The sequence below is a fragment of the Dendronephthya gigantea genome, unplaced genomic scaffold (genome assembly GCF_004324835.1).
Source record: "Dendronephthya gigantea isolate DGI-Jeju-01 unplaced genomic scaffold, DenGig_1.0 000097F, whole genome shotgun sequence".
Lineage (NCBI taxonomy): Eukaryota > Metazoa > Cnidaria > Anthozoa > Malacalcyonacea > Nephtheidae > Dendronephthya > Dendronephthya gigantea.
Genome location: NW_021163107.1, coordinates 781,489 through 806,736, shown reverse-complemented (window position 1 = coordinate 806,736; position 25,248 = coordinate 781,489). Strand labels below are relative to the sequence as shown.

Here is a 25,248-nt window from a genome sequence, read left to right as displayed (position 1 = left end):
GAACACAAAATTAAGTCGATCATAGGAAATGAAAATCTTTAATTAGAATATTTCGCTCTTATATAGGCAGAATATTTTGTATGAAATTTCTCTTGCACATATCTCTACGAATGTTATGCACTGTTTTACGCCATCATTTTAATGCATGATTGAAAAATTGAGTTTTTTTCGATGACACTTGCAAAATATCAAAATTTGGGAATATGTGAACACTATAATTATAAAAAAATCCTAATCCTTAATTAAATGTTGTTTCAGATATCGACGAATGCATTGAAAAATCTCATAATTGCCATCATAATGCCTACTGCAATAATACCGATGGATCTTTCAATTGTACATGTAAAAAAGGCTACTCAGGAAACGGAAAAAACTGCGAGGTTTCCGTAAATATTTCATAAATGACTTCAATCGAATCTATATTTCTAATGATCAGAACACAAATTAAGTCGATCATAGGAAATGAAAATTTTTAATTAGAATATTTCGCTCTTATTAGGCAGAATATTTTGTATGAAATTTCTCTTCCACATATCTCTACTAATGTTATGCACTGTTTTACCATCATTTTAATTTATGATTGAAAAATTGAGTTTTTTTATGACACTTGCAAAATATCAAAATTATTGGGAATATATGAACACTATAATTATAAAAAAATCCTAATCCTTAATTAATGTTTTTTCAGATATCGACGAATGCATTGAAAAATCTCATAATTGCCATCATAATGCCTACTGCAATAATACCGATGGTTCTTTCAATTGTTCATGCAAAAGCGGCTACTTGGGAAATGGAACTGACTGCGAAGGTTAGCCGTATGTAATTATTAGAGACGATGTAATTCTAACTTTGCACAGTTCAAAACTTTGAAGAAATTTTAATTATCCTGTTCATTTTGCAAAGAGATATATGCATATAACTACGCTGTAACTTTTGTTGATATTTCATTCAGATATCGATGAATGTGGTGTGAGTTCTCATAATTGCCATGACAATGCGTACTGTAACAATACTAATGGATCTTTCAATTGTACATGTAAAATGGCTACTCAGGAAATGGAACTGACTGTAGAGGTTGGTCGTTTAAATATTAAATTTCTCTATTCTAATAGTAAGAGAAACAGAAGGTTCCATCACAAGAAAAAATCGATATTTTTAAGAAATTTCAATTTTAGAGGTAAAAACAAGTTTTTCTAATAAATTCCTAAATTTTCAATCCATTCAGATATCGATGAGTGTGTCGCGGCTTCTGATGATTGTCATAACAACGCCTACTGTAACAATACTGATGGATCTTTCAATTGTACATGTAAAAAAGGCTACTCAGGAAACGGAACAGACTGCCGAGGTTTCCGTAAATATTTCATAAATGACTTCAATCGAATCTATATTTCTAATGATCAGAACACAAATTAAGTCGATCATAGGAAATGAAAATTTTTAATTAGAATATTTCGCTCTTATATAGGCAAATATTTTGTATGAAATTTCTCTTGCACATATCTCTACGAATGTTATGCACTGTTTTACGCCATCATTTTAATGCATGATTGAAAATTGAGTTTTTTTTCGATGACACTTGCAAAATATCAAAATTATTGGGAATATATGAACACTATAATTATAAAAAATCCTAATCCTTAATTAAATGTTGTTTCAGATATCGACGAATGCATTGAAAATCTCATAATTGCCATCATAATGCCTACTGCAATAATACCGATGGATCTTTCAATTGTACATGTAAAAAGGCTACTCAGGAAACGGAAAAAACTGCCGAGGTTTCCGTAAATATTTCATAAATGACTTCAATCGAATCTATATTTCTAATGATCAGAACACAAAATTAAGTCGATCATAGGAAATGAAAATTTTTTAATTAGATATTTCGCTCTTATATAGGCAGAATATTTTGTATGAAATTTCTCTTGCACATATCTCTACGAATGTTATGCACTGTTTTACGCCATCATTTTAATGCATGATTGAAAAATTGAGTTTTTTCGATGACACTTGCAAAATATCAAAATTATTGGGAATATATGAACACTATAATTATAAAAAATCCTAATCCTTAATTAAATGTTGTTTCAGATATCGACGAATGCATTGAAAAATCTCATAATTGCCATCATAATGCCTACTGCAATAATACCGATGGATCTTTCAATTGTACATGTAAAAAAGGCTACTCAGGAAACGGAAAAAAACTGCCGAGGTTTCCGTAAATATTTCATAAATGACTTCAATCGAATCTATATTTCTAATGATCAGAACACAAATTAAGTCGATCATAGGAAATGAAAATTTTTAATTAGAATATTTCGCTCTTATATAGGCAGAATATTTTGTATGAAATTTCTCTTGCACATATCTCTACGAATGTTATGCACTGTTTTACGCCATCATTTTAATGCATGATTGAAAAATTGAGTTTTTTTCGATGACACTTGCAAAATATCAAAATTTTTGGGAATATATGAACACTATAATTATAAAAAAATCCTAATCCTTAATTAAATGTTGTTTCAGATATCGACGAATGCATTGAAAAATCTCATAATTGCCATCATAATGCCTACTGCAATAATACCGATGGATCTTTCAATTGTACATGTAAAAAAGGCTACTCAGGAAACGGAAAAAACTGCCGAGGTTTCCGTAAATATTTCATAAATGACTTCAATCGAATCTATATTTCTAATGATCAGAACACAAATTTAAGTCGATCATAGGAAATGAAAATTTTTAATTAGAATATTTCGCTCTTATATAGGCAGAATATTTTGTATGAAATTTCTCTTGCACATATCTCTACGAATGTTATGCACTGTTTTACACCATCATTTTAATTTATGATTGAAAAATTGAGTTTTTTTATGCCACTTGCAAAATATCAAAATTTTTGGGAATATATGAACACTATAATTATAAAAAAATCCTAATCCTTAATTAAATGTTTTTTCAGATATCGACGAATGCATTGAAAAATCTCATAATTGCCATCATAATGCCTACTGCAATAATACCGATGGTTCTTTCAATTGTTCATGCAAAAGCGGCTACTTGGGAAATGGAACTGACTGCGAAGGTTAGCCGTATGTAATTATTAGAGACGATGTAATTCTAACTTTGCACAGTTCAAAACTTTGAAGAAATTTTAATTATCCTGTTCATTTTGCAAAGAGATATATGCATATAACTACGCTGTAACTTTTGTTGATATTTCATTCAGATATCGATGAATGTGGTGTGAGTTCTCATAATTGCCATGACAATGCGTACTGTAACAATACTAATGGATCTTTCAATTGTACATGTAAAAATGGCTACTCAGGAAATGGAACTGACTGTAGAGGTTGGTCGTTTAAATATTAAATTTCTCTATTCTAATAGTAAGAGAAACAGAAGGTTCCATCACAAGAAAAAATCGATATTTTTAAGAAAATTTCAATTTTAGAGGTAAAAACAAGTTTTTCTAATAAATTCCTAAATTTTCAATCCATTCAGATATCGATGAGTGTGTCGCGGCTTCTGATGATTGTCATAACAACGCCTACTGTAACAATACTGATGGATCTTTCAATTGTACATGTAAAAAAGGCTACTCAGGAAACGGAACAGACTGCCGAGGTTTCCGTAAATATTTCATAAATGACTTCAATCGAATCTATATTTCTAATGATCAGAACACAAAATTAAGTCGATCATAGGAAATGAAAATTTTTAATTAGAATATTTCGCTCTTATATAGGCAGAATATTTTGTATGAAATTTCTCTTGCACATATCTCTACGAATGTTATGCACTGTTTTACGCCATCATTTTAATGCATGATTGAAAAATTGAGTTTTTTTCGATGACACTTGCAAAATATCAAAATTATTGGGAATATATGAACACTATAATTATAAAAAAATCCTAATCCTTAATTAAATGTTGTTTCAGATATCGACGAATGCATTGAAAAATCTCATAATTGCCATCATAATGCCTACTGCAATAATACCGATGGATCTTTCAATTGTACATGTAAAAAAGGCTACTCAGGAAACGGAAAAAACTGCCGAGGTTTCCGTAAATATTTCATAAATGACTTCAATCGAATCTATATTTCTAATGATCAGAACACAAAATTAAGTCGATCATAGGAAATGAAAATTTTTAATTAGAATATTTCGCTCTTATATAGGCAGAATATTTTGTATGAAATTTCTCTTCCACATATCTCTACTAATGTTATGCACTGTTTTACACCATCATTTTAATTTATGATTGAAAAATTGAGTTTTTTTATGACACTTGCAAAATATCAAAATTATTGGGAATATATGAACACTATAATTATAAAAAAATCCTAATCCTTAATTAAATGTTTTTTCAGATATCGACGAATGCATTGAAAAATCTCATAATTGCCATCATAATGCCTACTGCAATAATACCGATGGTTCTTTCAATTGTTCATGCAAAAGCGGCTACTTGGGAAATGGAACTGACTGCGAAGGTTAGCCGTATGTAATTATTAGAGACGATGTAATTCTAACTTTGCACAGTTCAAAACTTTGAAGAAATTTTAATTATCCTGTTCATTTTGCAAAGAGATATATGCATATAACTACGCTGTAACTTTTGTTGATATTTCATTCAGATATCGATGAATGTGGTGTGAGTTCTCATAATTGCCATGACAATGCGTACTGTAACAATACTAATGGATCTTTCAATTGTACATGTAAAAATGGCTACTCAGGAAATGGAACTGACTGTAGAGGTTGGTCGTTTAAATATTAAATTTCTCTATTCTAATAGTAAGAGAAACAGAAGGTTCCATCACAAGAAAAAATCGATATTTTTAAGAAAATCAATTTTAGAGGTAAAAACAAGTTTTTCTAATAAATTCCTAAATTTTCAATCCATTCAGATATCGATGAGTGTGTCGCGGCTTCTGATGATTGTCATAACAACGCCTACTGTAACAATACTGATGGATCTTTCAATTGTACATGTAAAAAAGGCTACTCAGGAAACGGAACAGACTGCCGAGGTTTCCGTAAATATTTCATAAATGACTTCAATCGAATCTATATTTCTAATGATCAGAACACAAAATTAAGTCGATCATAGGAAATGAAAATTTTTAATTAGAATATTTCGCTCTTATATAGGCAGAATATTTTGTATGAAATTTCTCTTGCACATATCTCTACGAATGTTATGCACTGTTTTACGCCATCATTTTAATGCATGATTGAAAAATTGAGTTTTTTTCGATGACACTTGCAAAATATCAAAATTATTGGGAATATATGAACACTATAATTATAAAAAAATCCTAATCCTTAATTAAATGTTGTTTCAGATATCGACGAATGCATTGAAAAATCTCATAATTGCCATCATAATGCCTACTGCAATAATACCGATGGATCTTTCAATTGTACATGTAAAAAAGGCTACTCAGGAAACGGAAAAAACTGCCGAGGTTTCCGTAAATATTTCATAAATGACTTCAATCGAATCTATATTTCTAATGATCAGACACAAAATTAAGTCGATCATAGGAAATGAAAATTTTTAATTAGAATATTTCGCTCTTATATAGGCAGAATATTTGTATGAAATTTCTCTTCCACATATCTCTACTAATGTTATGCACTGTTTTACACCATCATTTTAATTTATGATTGAAAAATTGAGTTTTTTTATGACACTTGCAAAATATCAAAATTATTGGGAATATATGAACACTATAATTATAAAAAATCCTAATCCTTAATTAAATTTTTTTCAGATATCGACGAATGCATTGAAAAATCTCATAATTGCCATCATAATGCCTACTGCAATAATACCGATGGTTCTTTCAATTGTTCATGCAAAAGCGGCTACTTGGGAAATGGAACTGACTGCGAAGGTTAGCCGTATGTAATTATTAGAGACGATGTAATTCTAACTTTGCACAGTTCAAAACTTTGAAGAAATTTTAATTATCCTGTTCATTTTGCAAAGAGATATATGCATATAACTACGCTGTAACTTTTGTTGATATTTCATTCAGATATCGATGAATGTGGTGTGAGTTCTCATAATTGCCATGACAATGCGTACTGTAACAATACTAATGGATCTTTCATTGTACATGTAAAAATGGCTACTCAGGAAATGGAACTGACTGTAGAGGTTGGTCGTTTAAATATTAAATTTCTCTATTCTAATAGTAAGAGAAACAGAAGGTTCCATCACAAGAAAAAATCGATATTTTTAAGAAAATTTCAATTTTAGAGGTAAAAACAAGTTTTTCTAATAAATTCCTAAATTTTCAATCCATTCAGATATCGATGAGTGTGTCGCGGCTTCTGATGATTGTCATAACAACGCCTACTGTAACAATACTGATGGATCTTTCAATTGTACATGTAAAAAAGGCTACTCAGGAAACGGAACAGACTGCCGAGGTTTCCGTAAATATTTCATAAATGACTTCAATCGAATCTATATTTCTAATGATCAGAACACAAAATTAAGTCGATCATAGGAAATGAAAATTTTTAATTAGAATATTTCGCTCTTATATAGGCAGAATATTTTGTATGAAATTTCTCTTGCACATATCTCTACGAATGTTATGCACTGTTTTACGCCATCATTTTAATGCATGATTGAAAAATTGAGTTTTTTTCGATGACACTTGCAAAATATCAAAATTATTGGGAATATATGAACACTATAATTATAAAAAAATCCTAATCCTTAATTAAATGTTGTTTCAGATATCGACGAATGCATTGAAAAATCTCATAATTGCCATCATAATGCCTACTGCAATAATACCGATGGATCTTTCAATTGTACATGTAAAAAAGGCTACTCAGGAAACGGAAAAAACTGCCGAGGTTTCCGTAAATATTTCATAAATGACTTCAATCGAATCTATATTTCTAATGATCAGAACACAAAATTAAGTCGATCATAGGAAATGAAAATTTTTAATTAGAATATTTCGCTCTTATATAGGCAGAATATTTTGTATGAAATTTCTCTTCCACATATCTCTACTAATGTTATGCACTGTTTTACACCATCATTTTAATTTATGATTGAAAAATTGAGTTTTTTTATGACACTTGCAAAATATCAAAATTATTTGGGAATATATGAACACTATAATTATAAAAAATCCTAATCCTTAATTAAATGTTTTTTCAGATATCGACGAATGCATTGAAAAATCTCATAATTGCCATCATAATGCCTACTGCAATAATACCGATGGTTCTTTCAATTGTTCATGCAAAAGCGGCTACTTGGGAAATGGAACTGACTGCGAAGGTTAGCCGTATGTAATTATTAGAGACGATGTAATTCTAACTTTGCACAGTTCAAAACTTTGAAGAAATTTTAATTATCCTGTTCATTTTGCAAAGAGATATATGCATATAACTACGCTGTAACTTTTGTTGATATTTCATTCAGATATCGATGAATGTGGTGTGAGTTCTCATAATTGCCATGACAATGCGTACTGTAACAATACTAATGGATCTTTCAATTGTACATGTAAAATGGCTACTCAGGAAATGGAACTGACTGTAGAGGTTGGTCGTTTAAATATTAAATTTCTCTATTCTAATAGTAAGAGAAACAGAAGGTTCCATCACAAGAAAAAATCGATATTTTTAAGAAAATTTCAATTTTAGAGGTAAAAACAAGTTTTTCTAATAAATTCCTAAATTTTCAATCCATTCAGATATCGATGAGTGTGTCGCGGCTTCTGATGATTGTCATAACAACGCCTACTGTAACAATACTGATGGATCTTTCAATTGTACATGTAAAAAAGGCTACTCAGGAAACGGAACAGACTGCCGAGGTTTCCGTAAATATTTCATAAATGACTTCAATCGAATCTATATTTCTAATGATCAGAACACAAAATTAAGTCGATCATAGGAAATGAAAATTTTTAATTAGAATATTTCGCTCTTATATAGGCAGAATATTTTGTATGAAATTTCTCTTGCACATATCTCTACGAATGTTATGCACTGTTTTACGCCATCATTTTAATGCATGATTGAAAAATTGAGTTTTTTTCGATGACACTTGCAAAATATCAAAATTATTGGGAATATGTGAACACTATAATTATAAAAGAATCCGAATCCTTTATTAAATATTTTTTCAGATATCGACGAATGCATTGAAAAATCTCATAATTGCCATCATAATGCCTACTGCAATAATACCGATGGTTCTTTCAATTGTTCATGCAAAGGCGGCTACTTGGGAAATGGAACTGACTGTGAAGGTTAGCCGTATGTAAATATTAGAGACGATGTAATTCTAACTTTGCACAATTCAAAACTTTGAAGAAATTTTAATTATCCTGTTCATTTTTCAAAGAGATATATGTATATAACTACGCTGTAACTTTTGTTATTATTTTATTCAGATATCGATGAATGTGGTGTGAGTTCTCATAATTGCCATGACAATGCTTACTGTAACAATACTGATGGATCTTTCAATTGTACATGTAAAAAAGGCTACTCAGGAAACGGAAAAAACTGCCGAGGTTTGCCGTAAATATTTCATAAATTACTTCAATTGAATCTATATTTCTAATGATCAGGACACAAAATTAAGTCGATCATAGGAAATGAAAATTTTTAATTAGAATATTTCGCTCTTATATAGGCAGAATATTTGTATGAAATTTCTCTTCCACATATCTCTACGAATGTTATGCACTGTTTTACAACCTTCATTTTAATGCATGATTGAAAAACTGAGTTTTTTTCGATGACACTTGCAAAATATCAGAATTATTGGGAATATATGAACACTATAATTACAAAAAAATCCTAATCCTTAATTAAATATTTTTTCAGATATCGATGAATGCATTGAAAAATCTCATAATTGTCATCATAATGCCTACTGCAATAATACCGATGGTTCTTTCAATTGTTCATGCAAAAGCGGCTACTTGGGAAATGGAACTGACTGTGAAGGTTAGCCGAATGTAAATATTAGAGACGATGTAATTCTAACTTTGCACAGTTCAAAACTTTGAAGAAATTTTAATTATCCTTTTCATTTTTCAAAGAGATATGTGTATATAACTACGCTCTAACTTTTGTTATTATTTCATTCAGATATCGATGAATGTGGTGTGAGTCCTCATAATTTGCCATGACAATGCATACTGTAACAATACTAATGGATCTTTCAATTGTACATGTAAAAATGGCTACTCAGGAAATGGAACTGACTGTAGAGGTTGGTCGTTTAAATATTAAATTTCTCTATTCTATTAGTAAGAGAAACAGAGGGCTCCATCACAAGAAAAAATCGATATTTTTAAGAATTCAAAGTTTCAATTCTCGAGGTAATAACAAGTTTTTCTAATAAATTCCCAAATTTTTAATCGATTCCGATATCGATAAATGTAGCGCGGATTCTCATAATTGTCATTACAACGCCTACTGTAACAATACTGATGGATCTTTCAATTGTACATGTAAAAAAGGCTACCCAGGAAACGAAACAGACTGCCGAGGTTTGCCGTAAATATTTCATAAATTACTTCAATTGAATCTATATTTCTAATGATCAGGACACAAAATTAAGTCGATCATAGGAAATGAAAATTTTTAATTAGAATATTTCGCTCTTATATAGGCAGAATATTTGTATGAAATTTCTCTTCCACATATCTCTACGAATGTTATGCACTGTTTTACAACCTTCATTTTAATGCATGATTGAAAAACTGAGTTTTTTTCGATGACACTTGCAAAATATCAGAATTATTGGGAATATATGAACACTATAATTATAAAAAAATCCTAATCCTTAATTAAATATTTTTTCAGATATCGACGAATGCATTGAAAAATCTCATAATTGCCATCATAACGCCTATTGTAACAATACCGATGGTTCTTTCAATTGTTCATGCAAAAGCGGCTACTTGGGAAATGGAACTGACTGTGAAGGTTAGCCGAATGTAAATATTAGAGACGATGTAATTCTAACTTTGCACAGTTCAAAACTTTGAAGAAATTTTAATTATCCTTTTCATTTTTCAAAGAGATATGTGTATATAACTACGCTCTAACTTTTGTTATTATTTCATTCAGATATCGATGAATGTGGTGTGAGTCCTCATAATTGCCATGACAATGCATACTGTAACAATACTAATGGATCTTTCAATTGTACATGTAAAAATGGCTACTCAGGAAATGGAACTGACTGTAGAGGTTGGTCGTTGAAATATTAAATTTCTCAATTCTATTAGTAAGAGAAACAGGAGGTTCCATCAGAAGAAAAAAACGATATTTTTAAGAAAGTTTCAATTCTAGAGGTAATAACAAGTTTTTCTAATAAATTCCTAATTTTTTAATCCATTCCGATATCGATGAATGTGGCGCGGCTTCTCATAATTGTCCTTACAACGCCTACTGTATTACTTCTGATGGGTTTTTCAATTGTACATGTAAAAAAGGCTACTCAGGAAATGGAACAGACTGCCGAGGTTTGCCGTAAATATTTCATAAATGACTTCAATCGAATCTATATTTCTAATGATCAGAACACAAAATTAAGTCGATCATAGGAAATAAAAAATTTTGAATTAGAACATTTCGCTTTTATCAGCAGAATATTTTGTATGAAATTTCTTTTGCACATATCTCTACGAGTTTTATGCACTGTTTTAGAACCTGCATTTTAATGCATGATTGAAAAAAATGAGTTTTTTTAGTTAGTTAGTTAGTTAGTTAGTTAGTTAGTTAGTTAGTTAGTTAGTTAGTTAGTTAGTTAGTTAGTTAGTTAGTTAGTTAGTTAGTTAGTTAGTTAGTTAGTTAGTTAGTTAGTTAGTTAGTTAGTTAGTTAGTTAGTTAGTTAGTTAGTTAGTTAGTTAGTTAAAGCATTTATTTCGACACGATTGAAATTTAAGCATAGCTGATGTGGTCGTGCACTTAGTAATACATAGTTAGCATAAATGTTCTATTTTACAATTACACTATTATAATACATTACATATAATATCCTATTCTACAATAGTAATATCTTACAAGAGCTATCGCTTATGATAAGTGGTTTTTGATTACTAGTTTAAACTTTTTGAAGTCCTCTATTGCTCTTGTATTGTTATCTATTGAATTCCATAATACTGCTGCTTGATACGAAATTGGTTTCTTTAAAAAATCAGTCTTCGGTTTTGGAAGAGCAATAGTTAATTTTCTTCTTAGATTATAATTACTAGAATATTTTACAAATAATGACTGTAGTGGAATAGGGAAGTGACCATAATAGCAATTTTGTGCTAGAAATAACAATCTCGGAGAATATAACTTCTCCAGGGGTTTCCAATTTGTTTGAGCCAGGACATCCTGTGTTGGTGTTTGCAAGTTCAACTTGTAAATTACTTTGGCCGCCCGTACATGTGTACGTTCCAATTCATCAAATAGGGTTTTCCCACATGATCCCCATATTACAAGTCCGTATGTGATTGAGAGTAATATATTTTTAAAGTAAAATCAGCTCTTGCTTAACTGGTAAAAAAATGGAGACTTTAAAAGATTAAGTTTTTGTGCGAATGACCTAGTCAGTTCAATTACGTGAGCTTTCCACTTTAATTTACTATCTATTTCAATTCCTAAACATCTAGAAGTCTCGACTTGTTTGAGATAAGTATTTCCTAATTTAACACCCTGTAATGGCCCCACGAATTTACCTCGCCCCAGTATCATAAATTCAGTTTTGTCCAGGTGTGGTGTTAAAAAATTATTGCAACACCACTCATGTAGCTTGCATAGGACTCTAATGAGTGTTGTGGCTACAAAATCGTGAGTTTGGCCGATTACATATATGGTGGTGTCATCAGCAAATGTAAATATCACTTCCATCATCGCAGATTTCGGGCATGTCGTTACAGCAGAGAAAGAACAGAATAGGGCCAAGCACCGATCCTTGAGCAACCCCATATTTAACTGGCATGGACCGTGATTGGCACCCGTTTAATGCCGTCGTTTGGGAACGATCAGACAGGTAGTCAGCAATCTAGGACCAAAGAGCGCCAGAAATACCGAGACCCTGCAGTTTTTAAAGTAATACTGAGTGTGATATTGAGTCGAAAGCTTTTCGGAAATCGACGAACACAATGCCAACTACTTGATTATTATCGAGCGCCTTTCTCCAGTCTTCGGTCATCGTAGCCAATAACAGTTCGGTAGAGTAACCCTTTTTATAAGCCCATTGTCTACGGTTGCTAAGTTGATTTTCCGTAATACGAGTTGTAATTGTTGATTTCTAATTTTCGATGACACTTGCAAAATATCAGAATTATTGGGAATATATGAACACTATAATTATAAAAAAATCCTAATCCTTAATTAAATATTTTTTCAGATATCGACGAATGCATTGAAAAATCTCATAATTGCCATCATAACGCCTATTGTAACAATACCGATGGTTCTTTCAATTGTTCATGCAAAAGCGGCTACTTGGGAAATGGAACTGACTGTGGAGGTTAGCCGAATGTAAATATTAGAGACGATGTAATTCTAACTTTGCACAGTTCAAAACTTTGAAGAAATTTTAATTATCCTTTTCATTTTTCAAAGAGATATGTGTATATAACTACGCTCTAACTTTTGTTATTATTTCATTCAGATATCGATGAATGTGGTGTGAGTCCTCATAATTGCCATGACAATGCATACTGTGACAATACTAATGGATCTTTCAATTGTACATGTAAAAATGGCTACTCAGGAAATGGAACTGACTGTAGAGGTTGGTCGTTTAAATATTAAATTTCTCTATTCTATTAGTAAGAGAAACAGAGGGTTCCATCACAAGAAAAAATCGATATTTTTAAGAATTCAAAGTTTCAATTCTCGAGGTAATAACAAGTTTTTCTAATAAATTCCCAAATTTTTAATCCATTCCGATATCGATAAATGTAGCGCGGATTCTCATAATTGTCATTACAACGCCTACTGTAACAATACTGATGGATCTTTCAATTGTACATGTAAAAAAGGCTACTCAGGAAACGGAAAAAACTGCCGAGGTTTGCCGTAAATATTTCATAAATTACTTCAATTGAATCTATATTTCTAATGATCAGGACACAAAATTAAGTCGATCATAGGAAATGAAAATTTTTAATTAGAATATTTCGCTCTTATATAGGCAGAATATTTGTATGAAATTTCTCTTCCACATATCTCTACGAATGTTATGCACTGTTTTACAACCTTCATTTTAATGCATGATTGAAAAACTGAGTTTTTTTCGATGACACTTGGAAAATATCAGAATTATTGGGAATATATGAACACTATAATTACAAAAAAATCCTAATCCTTAATTAAATATTTTTTCAGATATCGATGAATGCATTGAAAAATCTCATAATTGTCATCATAATGCCTACTGCAATAATACCGATGGTTCTTTCAATTGTTCATGCAAAAGCGGCTTTTTGGGAAATGGAACTGACTGTGAAGGTTAGCCGTATGTAAATATTAGAGACGATGTTATTCTAACTTTGCACGGTTCAAAACTTTGAAGAAATTTTAATTATTTTGTTAATTTTTAAAACAGATATAAAACACTAAGCTCTAACTTTTGTTAATATTTTATTCAGATATCGATGAATGTGGTGTGAATTCTCATAATTGTCTTTTCGACGGCTACTGTAAAAATACTGATGGATCTTTCAATTGTATATGTAAAAAAGACTACCCAGTAAACGGAACAGACTGCAGAGGTTTGCCGAAAATATTTCATGAATTACTGCATATGAATCTATATTTCTAATTTTTTGGCCTCGAAAGTTGATAAAAGAACATGAAAATTTTTAATTAGAATAATTCGCTCTTATAGGCAGAATATTTGTATCAACTTTCTTTTGCACATATCTCTACGAATGTTATGCATGGGTTCACAACTTCCATTGTAATGCCTGCTTCAGGAAACTGAGTTTTTTTTCGGCTAAATATCAGAACTAGGAGGAACAAATAATGAACACTATAATCCTAAAAAATCCTAACTCTTTCGTTTAATATTTTTCAGATGTCGAGCAATGCATTGAAAACTTGACGAGGGCTATCGTTGAAAATGATGCCAGTAAGAAATTTCACATGTATTTTTTATGTATAGTGACCAACATTTTTTTGATGTAAAATAGAAGTCCAAATAGTGCAAAGAATTTAGTAATATAGTCACATCAAAATAAATTCTGAGCACAAGGATATAATGATTGCAAATCTTGAAAATCTCGGACTGATTTTCAACCTCTGAGCTTGAGAAAAGCTTACCTTCGCTTTTTATTAAAATGTTTTCTTTTTGAAGTACTGTATAGTTCACTAAGTTCAGGCTATCGACGAACAAATTTCGTTAATTGTTTTTTCGAAGTTTTTACCCGTCTTTCGTTTTTGTTTTTTTTAGATTTGGCTGGTTCCGTTATAGTTAGGGTAGTTATTATGAATCGTGAATATCAGCTGGGATTTAATAATCGTTCAAGCTTAGAATACACAAAAACCGCTCTGGAAATGTGTTTGACAGTACGGCAAATTCTATTTTTTTTCATTATTTCCTTTTCTTAAATGATAGATGTAGGTTGAGCAGAATCCAAGAATTATTACTCAGCGTCACCGACGGAGTTGAAAATGCGGCTAGGTTTTGTTTTGTTTTGTTTTTTTATTATTTTTCGTTATCGCAACTGTGTTTTGGCGCGAAATATACTGGTATTCGCATTCATATGTGACCGTATTTATCTACGTCACAGTTTTGTCTTCCAAGAGTTGTGGTGCACAGCTTTGGCTAATTTCCCGATGCACTATTTGATTTCGCTCGCATGATACGGCAATTTCTATGAGAGGAACAATTTTTGATGCTGTTCCATTAAATTTAGATTGAATTGGGGTAAGAATATATTTTTAAAATACATGTAAATTCTAGTCCTATTTTATTAATATCGCTGCTATATCGCCGTTTAACAAGATGTGGTGGTGTATGGGCGCGTTGACATGTCTCAGTTTGCACAGGATTGAATTCGATTTAATATAAGCGCAATACCGAAGTGTAAGACAAAGTGAACGTGCCATGCGGTTTATTTACATTTTTGAACAATTTCTATAGAGCAACATTCAACTTCTACACTTTTTAAAGTACGATGTGCTTCTGAATGTTGCGATCCAACAACATTTTAGATTTTAAGTTCGCAAGGCATCCAAATGAGTATGAATTGTATTGTTTATGTTCAGAAGCTTTTTATTGAGACTGGCACCGTGGCACGTGCACGGCACGCCGGATTTAACGCCGGAACAGGCGTCTTGTTAAGCCGAAGTTTATCGTTATCTGCATACGAAGAAGTCTATTGTTGATATATAACAATGCTATAGCACTGTGTTAGAAAAGAGAAGCGTTAAATATTTGTTCAGTCGCATTTGTGTGTTTTTTCGCATTACCGCTCGTTGGCAAATTGACGTGACGTGATAACATTGGATACCACTATTTATCGCTCGTTATGTCGTAAAATAGCCTGCATAAACTAGAAGTTCCAATAGCAAGTGCTGCCGTGCATTCACAGGCCTGGAGCAAGTAATACACTAGGACATTTGTACCGTGAACACAATTTTCATATAATTTGTACTGTGAAAACAATTTATACTGTAGTGTAATTTGTACCATGAACACAATTTAGACCTACATTTGTACTGAGAACACAATTTTCGCCAAAGAAGCGAATTGCAAGTTGGAATCGAATTCTCAATTGGCTACATAGCTTACAGAAGTTCCTTTATTTGCTGATTAAGGCCTGTTTTAGACGTCGAACTTTTCATGCGCCGAATCGAATGCAAATGAACTTAAACAAAGACTTTAGCTCGTTAACATTAGGTTCGGCACATGAAAAGTTCGACGTCTAAAACAGACCTTACTAACTTTCAGGCGTGTGTGACAGCCTAATGAATATTTTGCTAATAATTAAATCCATGTTCTGAGTGGGGAAATACAATCCTTAGCTTAATCTAATCATTTCGTTTTAAGTAGTTGAGGAAGGCTGACGTAATCCTTTATAGTGTGTAAAGCTAAAAATAAACAAAATAGATACAAATTAAAACACACAAAATGATTATAGTCCAGATTAGAATTAGTTATTTATAATTTGTATTACATTAAGAGATGCATGTACGTATTACATATGGATTATAAGGGCTCTATAATATGGACAACTAACACGGTAGCAATACAAATATAATTATAGTATTTATATACAAGTAGAGAAGCAAATACATTTGCCATCCGTATACAAGTATATATCTGTTTCAATGGCATTGCGGGCACGATGCTGTTCAATTATTATTCTCATAACGATATAAATAATAAACAATCACTGTGATTATTTCTACCTTCTGATCAAGCTCAGATTTTTAAATTCGCATCTGTTGAATGAAAAGTCCCAAAAGTCCTCGCTAACCTCGCAGCAAAAAAATTCCACACTACGACCTCACTTGTCGGACAAACGAGACGATGTCACATATGGCTATTAGACAATAACAGGCTATGACCTCTTTTACATGAACAAGCGTCAGCGTGGTCAGTTTAATTAGTGCATAAAAAGCCTTCAAAATGAATATATTAATTGTATCAGCTGATCTGTAGTGTTTTGATTTAGCAACAGAAAGTTAGTATAGAGAATCTATTATTACTTGTCTTTTGTTACTACAAATAAGTATAAATACTATGCTATACTAACAGCGACAAAATTATTTTTATCAAATTTAGGGCATCAACATATTCAGAAGTGCGAACCTCACTTCGCAAATTGCTTCATTCTTCGTTGCAAATTTAACGTAAGTGTTTTGTTCTCATTAGCAAAAGGAAATATAGAACCGTTTTAGATGACGACAGCAGTTTTTGTTTAAAAAAGAGAGCGTGAAACCCTGTGCATTGCTGATATAGATTACAAGTCATGAATTACCGGTGACCTTATTTACCGCAATTATATTGCAAAGCGTCTCGCTGAAAGATGGCGAAGCGCACTATCTCGCCAAATATAAAGAAATTCGAAATCCGATATCCAGAGACATTTTAAGCTTTGGAATAAAGCTGCTTTAAGTTGCTTTATCTTCAACTGACATTATTTACCTTTAATATTAGCTATCGGCCAGGGACTGCCTTGTATTAACTCTCTAAGGAAACCTTATGCGTTGAAACCATTCTTAGGGGCTGTTTACATGAGCCCGGTTACCTAAGACTCAACGAAGCGTGAGATGATTTTGAGTTATTAAAATGAGCAGATAACATGATCCTCGCAGTCGCATACAACTTAAAGACTTATTTTAACATCTCAAAGTCCCCTCACGCTTCGTTGAATCATGGGTAACCGCGCTCATGTAAACAGTCCCTTAATTTTCAAAATTGAATCCGCAATCTAAAAATCGGAATCCGGAATCCACCAGGTGGGAACCGGGATCTCATAACGAATTTACATTCTTTACATAGGGCGAACTGGCAGTCAGTATTGGTACAGTAATGATGCCTTGTAAATGTTTTTTTCATATTTTGAATTTAGTAATGGCTCTCTAGCTGTCGACATCGTCCTAACATTTAACGATGTAACTGGAATTACCTACGAAGATCTTCAAAGAGAATTAGCCGCAACATTGATCGTAACAAACAGCGGCACATTTCTTCCTGGCACCAACCTACAACTCAGCGCTAACACTGATCCCGCTAGCACTGAATTGGCTGGTCTTTTTATATTTGAAGGTATATCTGGTCTAGCCTCCTCCGTATGCTGGCATCTCTAATGTATTAAAATTATAATATATACCATGCCAAATATAAATTATCATCTGATTCAAGGACCTCGGATTATTACTCGATTATCACCAAAGCGGATTTTGCAAATTACGGCGAGTTATTTTGTCGACGTGATAGATGAAGAAATACGAAGATGATAGATAAAAATACTCTACCTGAAAGCACGAAAGAAGTGAAAAATTTAGGGAGGAAACTATTTCTTTGAACGCTTCAACATTATTTTGCGAAAACATTGTTTTAATTCATATTGTAAAACTGTCGAGATATTTTTTTTCATTTGTAAAACATGTATTTCCTACAACAGACTCGTTTTTTCAAAAAATCACCTTTTTAAATATACCAAAAAAATTATTGACCTCAGGCTCGGTGATTATCGTCAAAAAACCCCTCTACTTCGTCTCGATTTTTATTGAGCGATGTTCACCTCGCCTTCGGCAAATAATTATTAAATAGCTAGCCTATATAATTTCAACATAATTTTATTACATTAGACATGCCCGTGGAAGAGGCTGTATTTTCTCTTCATTCCATCGTGTGGAATTTAATGCACTTAACCCAACATTATGTGAATATATTTAATTAACTACAGGAGGTGAGACGTTAAAATATATAGAATCCTCTTTTTGGTGGTAAATTGCATCCGGGTAAATACACGTATAAGGCAATTCTGAAAGTCAACTATTTTACGACTACATTATTAACATCGTAGTCTTTAAAGTAACTGTCTGGCTATCTCTTTAAAACAGTCTTTCTCTGTGGACCTCTTTGAAACAATCCCTCTCTGTGGCAGAGGTAGTGAACATTTTTTCTCCCAAGATTTTTCCTATAACGCGACGACTATCTCGCTATGTTTTAGATATCGATGAGTGCAAACCTGCACAAATTATTCAAGCCCCTGATTGCGGTGAAAATGCAACATGCGTCAACAGAAATCTTACTTACGATTGTATCTGTAATGAAGGCTTCGTCAAGAATGGCAGTGATTGTATTGGTGAGTAGATAAAATCACGAGATTAGCAAAATATATAAGTTTTTATGCTCGTCTTGATTTCTTTGTCTTTTATCTTGGCGTTCCATCCATGTATACAGTAAGCGAGTAACTTGACGCAACTCTGATCCTTAGTAACTAGAAGCGGGTGTCCGAGTCACTCGCAAGTAACGAGTAGCGATTTTACCAATTTATACGATTGCATATTTGCTCGCACTTGCATATTTGTGTTTACAATTTGGAGTATTCCAACTCTTAGCCTTCGTAATTTTCACAACCTGTACCATAATTCGTTGTAATCGAAATTTTGCAATCCGTCTATAAGCTTTTTAGTTAGACGATTGATTGTTTTTTCGTTTAATGCCTTAAACCAGAAATACGTATGGTATAATGGTTACTGTTGTTATGATGTCTAAACTCTAATTACATAAATCAGTAAAATCACAAACCCAAAATCTAAGTTATGGTTACTTAGAAGATAAGATCTTATTATTGAATTATTCACATCACGCTAGACCACTTCACATTACGCTAGACCATTCCACATTACGCTATACCATTTCACATTACGCTATACCATTTCACATTACGCTAGACCATTCCACATTACGCTGAACCATTTCACATACGTTAAACTATTTCATATTACGCTAAACCATTTCACATTACGCTAGACCATTTCACATTACGCTAAACCATTTCACATTACGCTAAACCATTTCACATACGCTAGACCATTTCACATTACGCTAGACCATTTCACATTACGCTAAACCATTTCACATTACGCTAGACCATTTCACATTACGCTAAACCATTTCACATTACGCTAAACCATTTCACATTACGCTAAACCATTTCACATTACGCTAGACCATTTCACATTACGCTAAACCATTTCACATTACGCTAAACCATTTCACATACGCTAGACCATTTCACATTACGCTAAACCATTTCACACTACGCTATATAGACCATTTCACATTACGCTAGATTATTTCACATTACGCTAGACCATTTCACATTACGCTAGACCATTTCCCATTACGCTAGACCATTCCACATTACGCTAGACCATTTCACATTACGCTAGACCTTTTCACATTACGCTATACCATTCCACATTACGCTAAACCATTTCACATTACGCTAGACCATTTCACATTACGCTAGCTATTTCACATTACGCTAGACCATTTCACATTACGCTAGGCCAATTCACATTACGCTAGCCATTTCACATTACGCTAGACCATTTCACATTACGCTAGACCATTTCACATTAGGCTAGACCATTTCACATTACGCTAGCTATTTCACATTACGCTAAATCATTTCACATTACGCTAGACCATTTCACATTACGCTAGACCATTCCACATTACGCTAGACCAGTTCACATTACGCTAGACCATTTCACATTACGCTAGACCATTCCACATTACGCTAAACCATTTCACATTACGCTAGACCATTTCACATTACGCTAGCCATTTCACATTACGCTAAATCATTTCACATTACGCTAGACCTTTTCACATTACGCTAGACCATTCCACATTACGCTAGACCATTTCACATTACGCTAGACCATTTCACTTTACGCTAGACCATTCCACATTACGCTAGACCATTTCACATTACGCTAGACCTTTTCACATTACGCTAGACCATTCCACATTACGCTAGACCATTTCACATTACGTTAAATCATTTCACATTACGCTAGACCATTTCACATTACGCTAGACCATTTCACATTACGCTAAACCATTTCACCATACGCTAGACCATTTCACATTACGCTAAACTATTTCACATTACGCTAAACCATTTCACATTACGCTAGACAATTTCACATTACGCTAGACCATTTCACATTACGCTAGACCATTTCACATTACGCTAGACCATTTCACATTACGCTAAACAATTTCACATTACCCTAGACCATTTTACACGTGCTAGGCCATTTCACATTACGCTAACCATTTCACATTACCCTAGACAATTTCACATTATCTAGACCATTTTACATTACGCTAGACCATTTCACATTACGCTAACCATTTCACATCACGCTAGCCGTTTCACAATACCCTAGACAATTTGACATTACCCAGACCATTTCACACGTGCTGGGCCATTTCACAGTGCGCTAGCCATTTTACATTACTCTATACCATTTTACATTTCAGAGTGTTTTTACTAATTTAGAATAGGCTTGACAGTTTTACATTTCAAGCAATTTTTGTGTTGATGGCCGATATTTTTTTTTACTAGTTAGTTACCATTATAATCAGGTTTTAAGCAGTTTATAGGTTTTTAAATTCAAAATTGGTTGAATCAACAATTTTAACAAATGGTTTCAATATTTTTTTTTCGGTTATTCATTTTTTACAATGTAATTCGAGCCGATATATTTTTTAATAATACAAGCCATAGAACAATAATACTGTTATAGCATTATAATAATATGCAATTTTTTCTTAATCATCTGCTCCGGGTCAATTTTTATTGGGATTCCACAGATCCACATTGCAGAATATTTTTTAAAAAAATTCTATTCGATCTTTCAGATATCGACGAATGTAAAATAATTGCCATCACAATGGCTAGAGTAACAATACTGATGTTTCTTTTAATTGTTCATGCAAAAAAATATTGCATTATTTGATCTACCTAAAATCATTTGGAGATATCTTATTCATTTTAATGGCAATCAAATTTGCCTTTTCAGCGTTAATTTTTGCCATTTCGTTTCAGGAAACAACTCAAACATGGCCTCTTTGTTAAGGGTTGTGATTTGGCATTTTACGCGTTGACTTTCCATCATTTTCTCACATAATTCCTAACATTTATTTTGTCTTTCTTTTAGTTGCTCCAATCTTTGGTAAGTTTTTTGATTTACCATTCTTTAATTAACCTCGTGAATGCACATAATCCTGATCATTACTTTTGCCATCATAATTATGACGCAATTATAATGCGTTTTGGAAATCACCAAGAGAAAGTAGATATTACATTAATTAGATATATTGAAGATATTACGAACCAAAATTCCCAACAAAATAACCTTTCGGCAAGAAAATTTATTCTCAATCATATTATCAGTTATTTTAATGCAAAAGAGACGCATCGTATAATCGTATAAAGAACTGCTTTAAATAGTCTCAAGTTTGTTTCGAAACACAATTTATGAAGCTTCATGCATATTTATGGCTACAACACATTTATAACTACATTTACATGAAACATTCTACAAACCATGATATTATCGATGAAAAAGGGTGCCCAATGCAGTGAAAATTTGCCTGCGCTGAATCTGCTATATCGCTTAGCATGTATTTTTAAAATCTGCGTTCTTGCTTCTATTATGGCATTGCGCAATTTTAGTTATTTGTTACTATCGATAAAACGTCTGGTAGTGCAATGTTTATTTAATTACTGTTGTTAAATGATTATGAGCCTCAAAGGTTTTTATTTTTTCCAACGATGAAATGACGTTTCACACAAGAGAAACTTGCTAAACCTGTGGCCAAACTATGGAGTCCCTAGCTCTTAAACCACTCAACGGGACGTGATCTTTTCGAACTTTTCAGTTTCCAGGAGCGATTATAGATAAATTTTGTTGTTTTAAATTAATTTTGAGAATTATTAATTCGTGGGGGATCCAGTCTAACAATAGTTATCAAAATGATTTTATGCAACATATGCGCCGTATTAATTCCTCTATATATCATCCATATCTGTAAAACTCCAAAAGGACGCGTCAAATTAGAACAAGAATAAAAGAGGATTAAACAATGATGTAGAAAACCTATTCTATACATCAACTTAGCAACTTAAGCTTTTTTTGTCGTAAACTGCGCTCCCATGCAATATTTGTGATCTAGATATTTTCAAATCTCATTTTAGCCAGTTTTTAAACTAATTCTTATAGGAGTCGACAAAAGTGTAGTTGAGGACGTAAAACATGTCCTAAGAGTGGTGTTGGGATGGCTTGGGCTATGTTTTGCGGTTGCGTTGGTAATTGTAATAATTACTGGTTTTAGGTAAGTTCTTATTGAACGATAAAGTAGGCAGCAAGGTGTTTGCTTAGAAAACATATTGTATATAGCAATGTGACGAAGAAAAATAAAAAAATAAAATAAAAAGAGAGTAAAAAAGAAAAAGAGGAAGAAAAATAAAATAAAAAGAGGAAGAAAAAACCCGTTCTTTTGTTGCTGTTCGATTGGGTTTAAATTTAATAGGGGTAAGAATATATTTAAGGGAAGACTACCAAAATTATAAAGTTTCTTTGGGGGAAGATGTTATTACAATCATGGTAAAATGCTGTTTTGATACAATCATGATAAAGGTGTTTTCGTGATATCTTTCTATGTCTTTGTGTTTTTTTTACGTTTGAAAAAAGCTTGCTCATTCATGATGGTTTCGTTACCATGGTAACTTGGTTGATTTTTGCTATTTTTCGGCCGCCCCATAACACGAAATTGCATGGAGCTCCTTCGACACCTTATAGTGCATATTACATGACGTTTCTCCTGTTCCTGTACAGTAACACTTGCACTTGGGCTCACAAAACAATCGAGTCCTGGTTTAAGGTTTAACAATTCTTTTTGTATGTTAATCTTAGGCTCTTGGAAAAAAATAGGCAATATGATTTGAAACCACGAGTGATCACTGCTCCAGCACACCGTCCCACATTTAATAATCTTTATTATGGCAATGAAAACTATCCTTTGTGATGTAAAAGAGGAACAGACAATTTTTCTACACGTACCGTACATCATTTGTAGCTCTGGGTATCAGGGCCTAGACTAGATTCAATAGCTATGTGTTACATATTTATATTCTCACTTTGCCGGAATTCTTTTGGACGTCGTATATTATCGAGGTAGTTTCGACCCTACTTGGAATCAGCACATTTTTAATTTACCATAATTCTTATCAATGAAGCCATCATGCAAAGGTTATTATATGTAATCGTGCAAAATTATTTCAACCAATAGACCCTAGTTCTGCACATTACTTCACATTAGGCATCTGGAGGGCAAATTAACGTGGCATAAATTTTACAAAAACGTAAATTTTGAGCAAAATACAGAAATATTATTTTACTAGTGTGGGAAAGTTTGTTTCGTTAACTGGTCTTGTCGCTATATAAACCTACATGCACCGCTCGCGTAACTATTAATTCTAATTGAAGCAAGGAAACATCTGGAGGACAGCTTTTAACGATTATGACGTCCGTGGAATAGGTCTATAGTAAATATCTGTGTATATACATGTATGTACAGGGTGTGTCAGAAAAACTGTAAGATTGAAATGTCCAGCAAACTATTACTTCATTAAAATATCCCAAAAGTTTATATAAGTATTTTGGCATCATTTTGCTTGTCTAACAGTAAAAAAAAGTCGAAAAATGAACCTCGCACAGCGGAAGAGTGGTTGTAGAAGCCTCATTTTGTAACCGCTTGCGGGCCTTATACACATGCGCTTGTATAATCTATAGCATACACCTTTGATATTAGACATTGCAGAGTGATTTGAAAAATCTGATGCCAATCCATGTTCAAATTTGCCGAGGACTTATAAGCAGTGTACTAGACTGGCAATTTTTATTAACAGATTTGATCAGATGCACACCTGATTTTAGTTACCATTAAGCGGCCAAAATGATTAAACAAGTCATATTTTGAACTGAAGTCGGTGAAACTGCATTGCTCTTGCTCTTGCTAGGCAGATGTAAATAACGATAAACGCGAATTGCAGATTTGTTAAAACACTCTAAACTGAGTTACAACAGCATCGGTCTGGCCGTTTTTACCGTATAAAGGAAAGTGCCCTAAGTGGCTAACTAGATTTGAGCAGTTTTGGTTAAAGCATTTGCATCTATGGTTGTTCACATGTGCCCAATATTTAACGAAGCGGAAGATGATTTTGAGATATTTAAAGGAAACCAGCATTCAAGCATTTAGCTGTCAATGGTAACCTATATGGCTATGGAATAAATTGGCGAAGAATGGAAAAATGCGGCTGAAGCCCGTGATCAATAGAAAATATATAATTCCATTACAAGTAATTCCCATCGCGAAATTTCATCAGGAAACTTGAATAAACCGGAATTACAAAAACAGCGTGACATGCACGTATGCATTAGTCGCCGAAGGCTATACAGGTAATTAAAGCTTAAAGGCGAACAGTATCTATGTATTAAGGTTGCAAACATTTAGTTTCTTTATTGAATAAAACGATAGACTGACTTTCTATTTGAACTTATCCGCCGTTTAAGCTAAACGGGCTTGATATAACTGGATGGATCGGGCTAGCCCGGCAAACCGGCCCGCTTCGCTGGGCTAGCCCGTTTCCTATATTATCGCAAGCAATTTTTGACG

General features: G+C 32.8%; 2 protein-coding genes and 1 long non-coding RNA gene across 5 annotated transcripts in view; all 3 read left to right on the top strand.

The window, feature by feature from the left end:
* The window catches only part of LOC114534150 (fibrillin-3-like), a 49,709-nt gene extending 25,936 nt beyond the window's left edge, over window positions 1-23,773 (top strand). For 2 of the 3 annotated variants that reach the window (XM_028555703.1, XM_028555702.1), the window contains exons 10-22: window positions 10,152-10,274; window positions 12,427-12,549; window positions 12,694-12,816; window positions 13,413-13,535; window positions 13,676-13,798; window positions 14,104-14,157; window positions 14,479-14,594; window positions 16,819-16,886; window positions 17,609-17,805; window positions 18,716-18,850; window positions 21,729-21,743; window positions 22,794-22,905; window positions 23,487-23,773. In XM_028555703.1, coding sequence (XP_028411504.1) covers window positions 10,152-10,274; window positions 12,427-12,549; window positions 12,694-12,816; window positions 13,413-13,535; window positions 13,676-13,798; window positions 14,104-14,157; window positions 14,479-14,594; window positions 16,819-16,886; window positions 17,609-17,805; window positions 18,716-18,850; window positions 21,729-21,743; window positions 22,794-22,905; window positions 23,487-23,598 — 1,424 coding nt within the window. In that variant the 3' untranslated portion in view covers window positions 23,599-23,773. The remainder of the gene's footprint in view (window positions 1-10,151; window positions 10,275-12,426; window positions 12,550-12,693; window positions 12,817-13,412; window positions 13,536-13,675; window positions 13,799-14,103; window positions 14,158-14,478; window positions 14,595-16,818; window positions 16,887-17,608; window positions 17,806-18,715; window positions 18,851-21,728; window positions 21,744-22,793; window positions 22,906-23,486) is intronic. The other variant, XM_028555704.1, reaches the window with a different exon arrangement.
* The window catches only part of LOC114534148 (fibrillin-3-like), a 97,010-nt gene that overhangs the window by 36,546 nt on the left and 35,216 nt on the right, over window positions 1-25,248 (top strand). The gene's annotated exons all lie outside the window — the stretch shown is intronic.
* Window positions 8,519-9,197, top strand: LOC114534153. The gene is made up of 3 exons (XR_003688112.1): window positions 8,519-8,581; window positions 8,898-9,020; window positions 9,165-9,197. It is a non-coding gene; the product is annotated as an uncharacterized LOC114534153 (long non-coding RNA).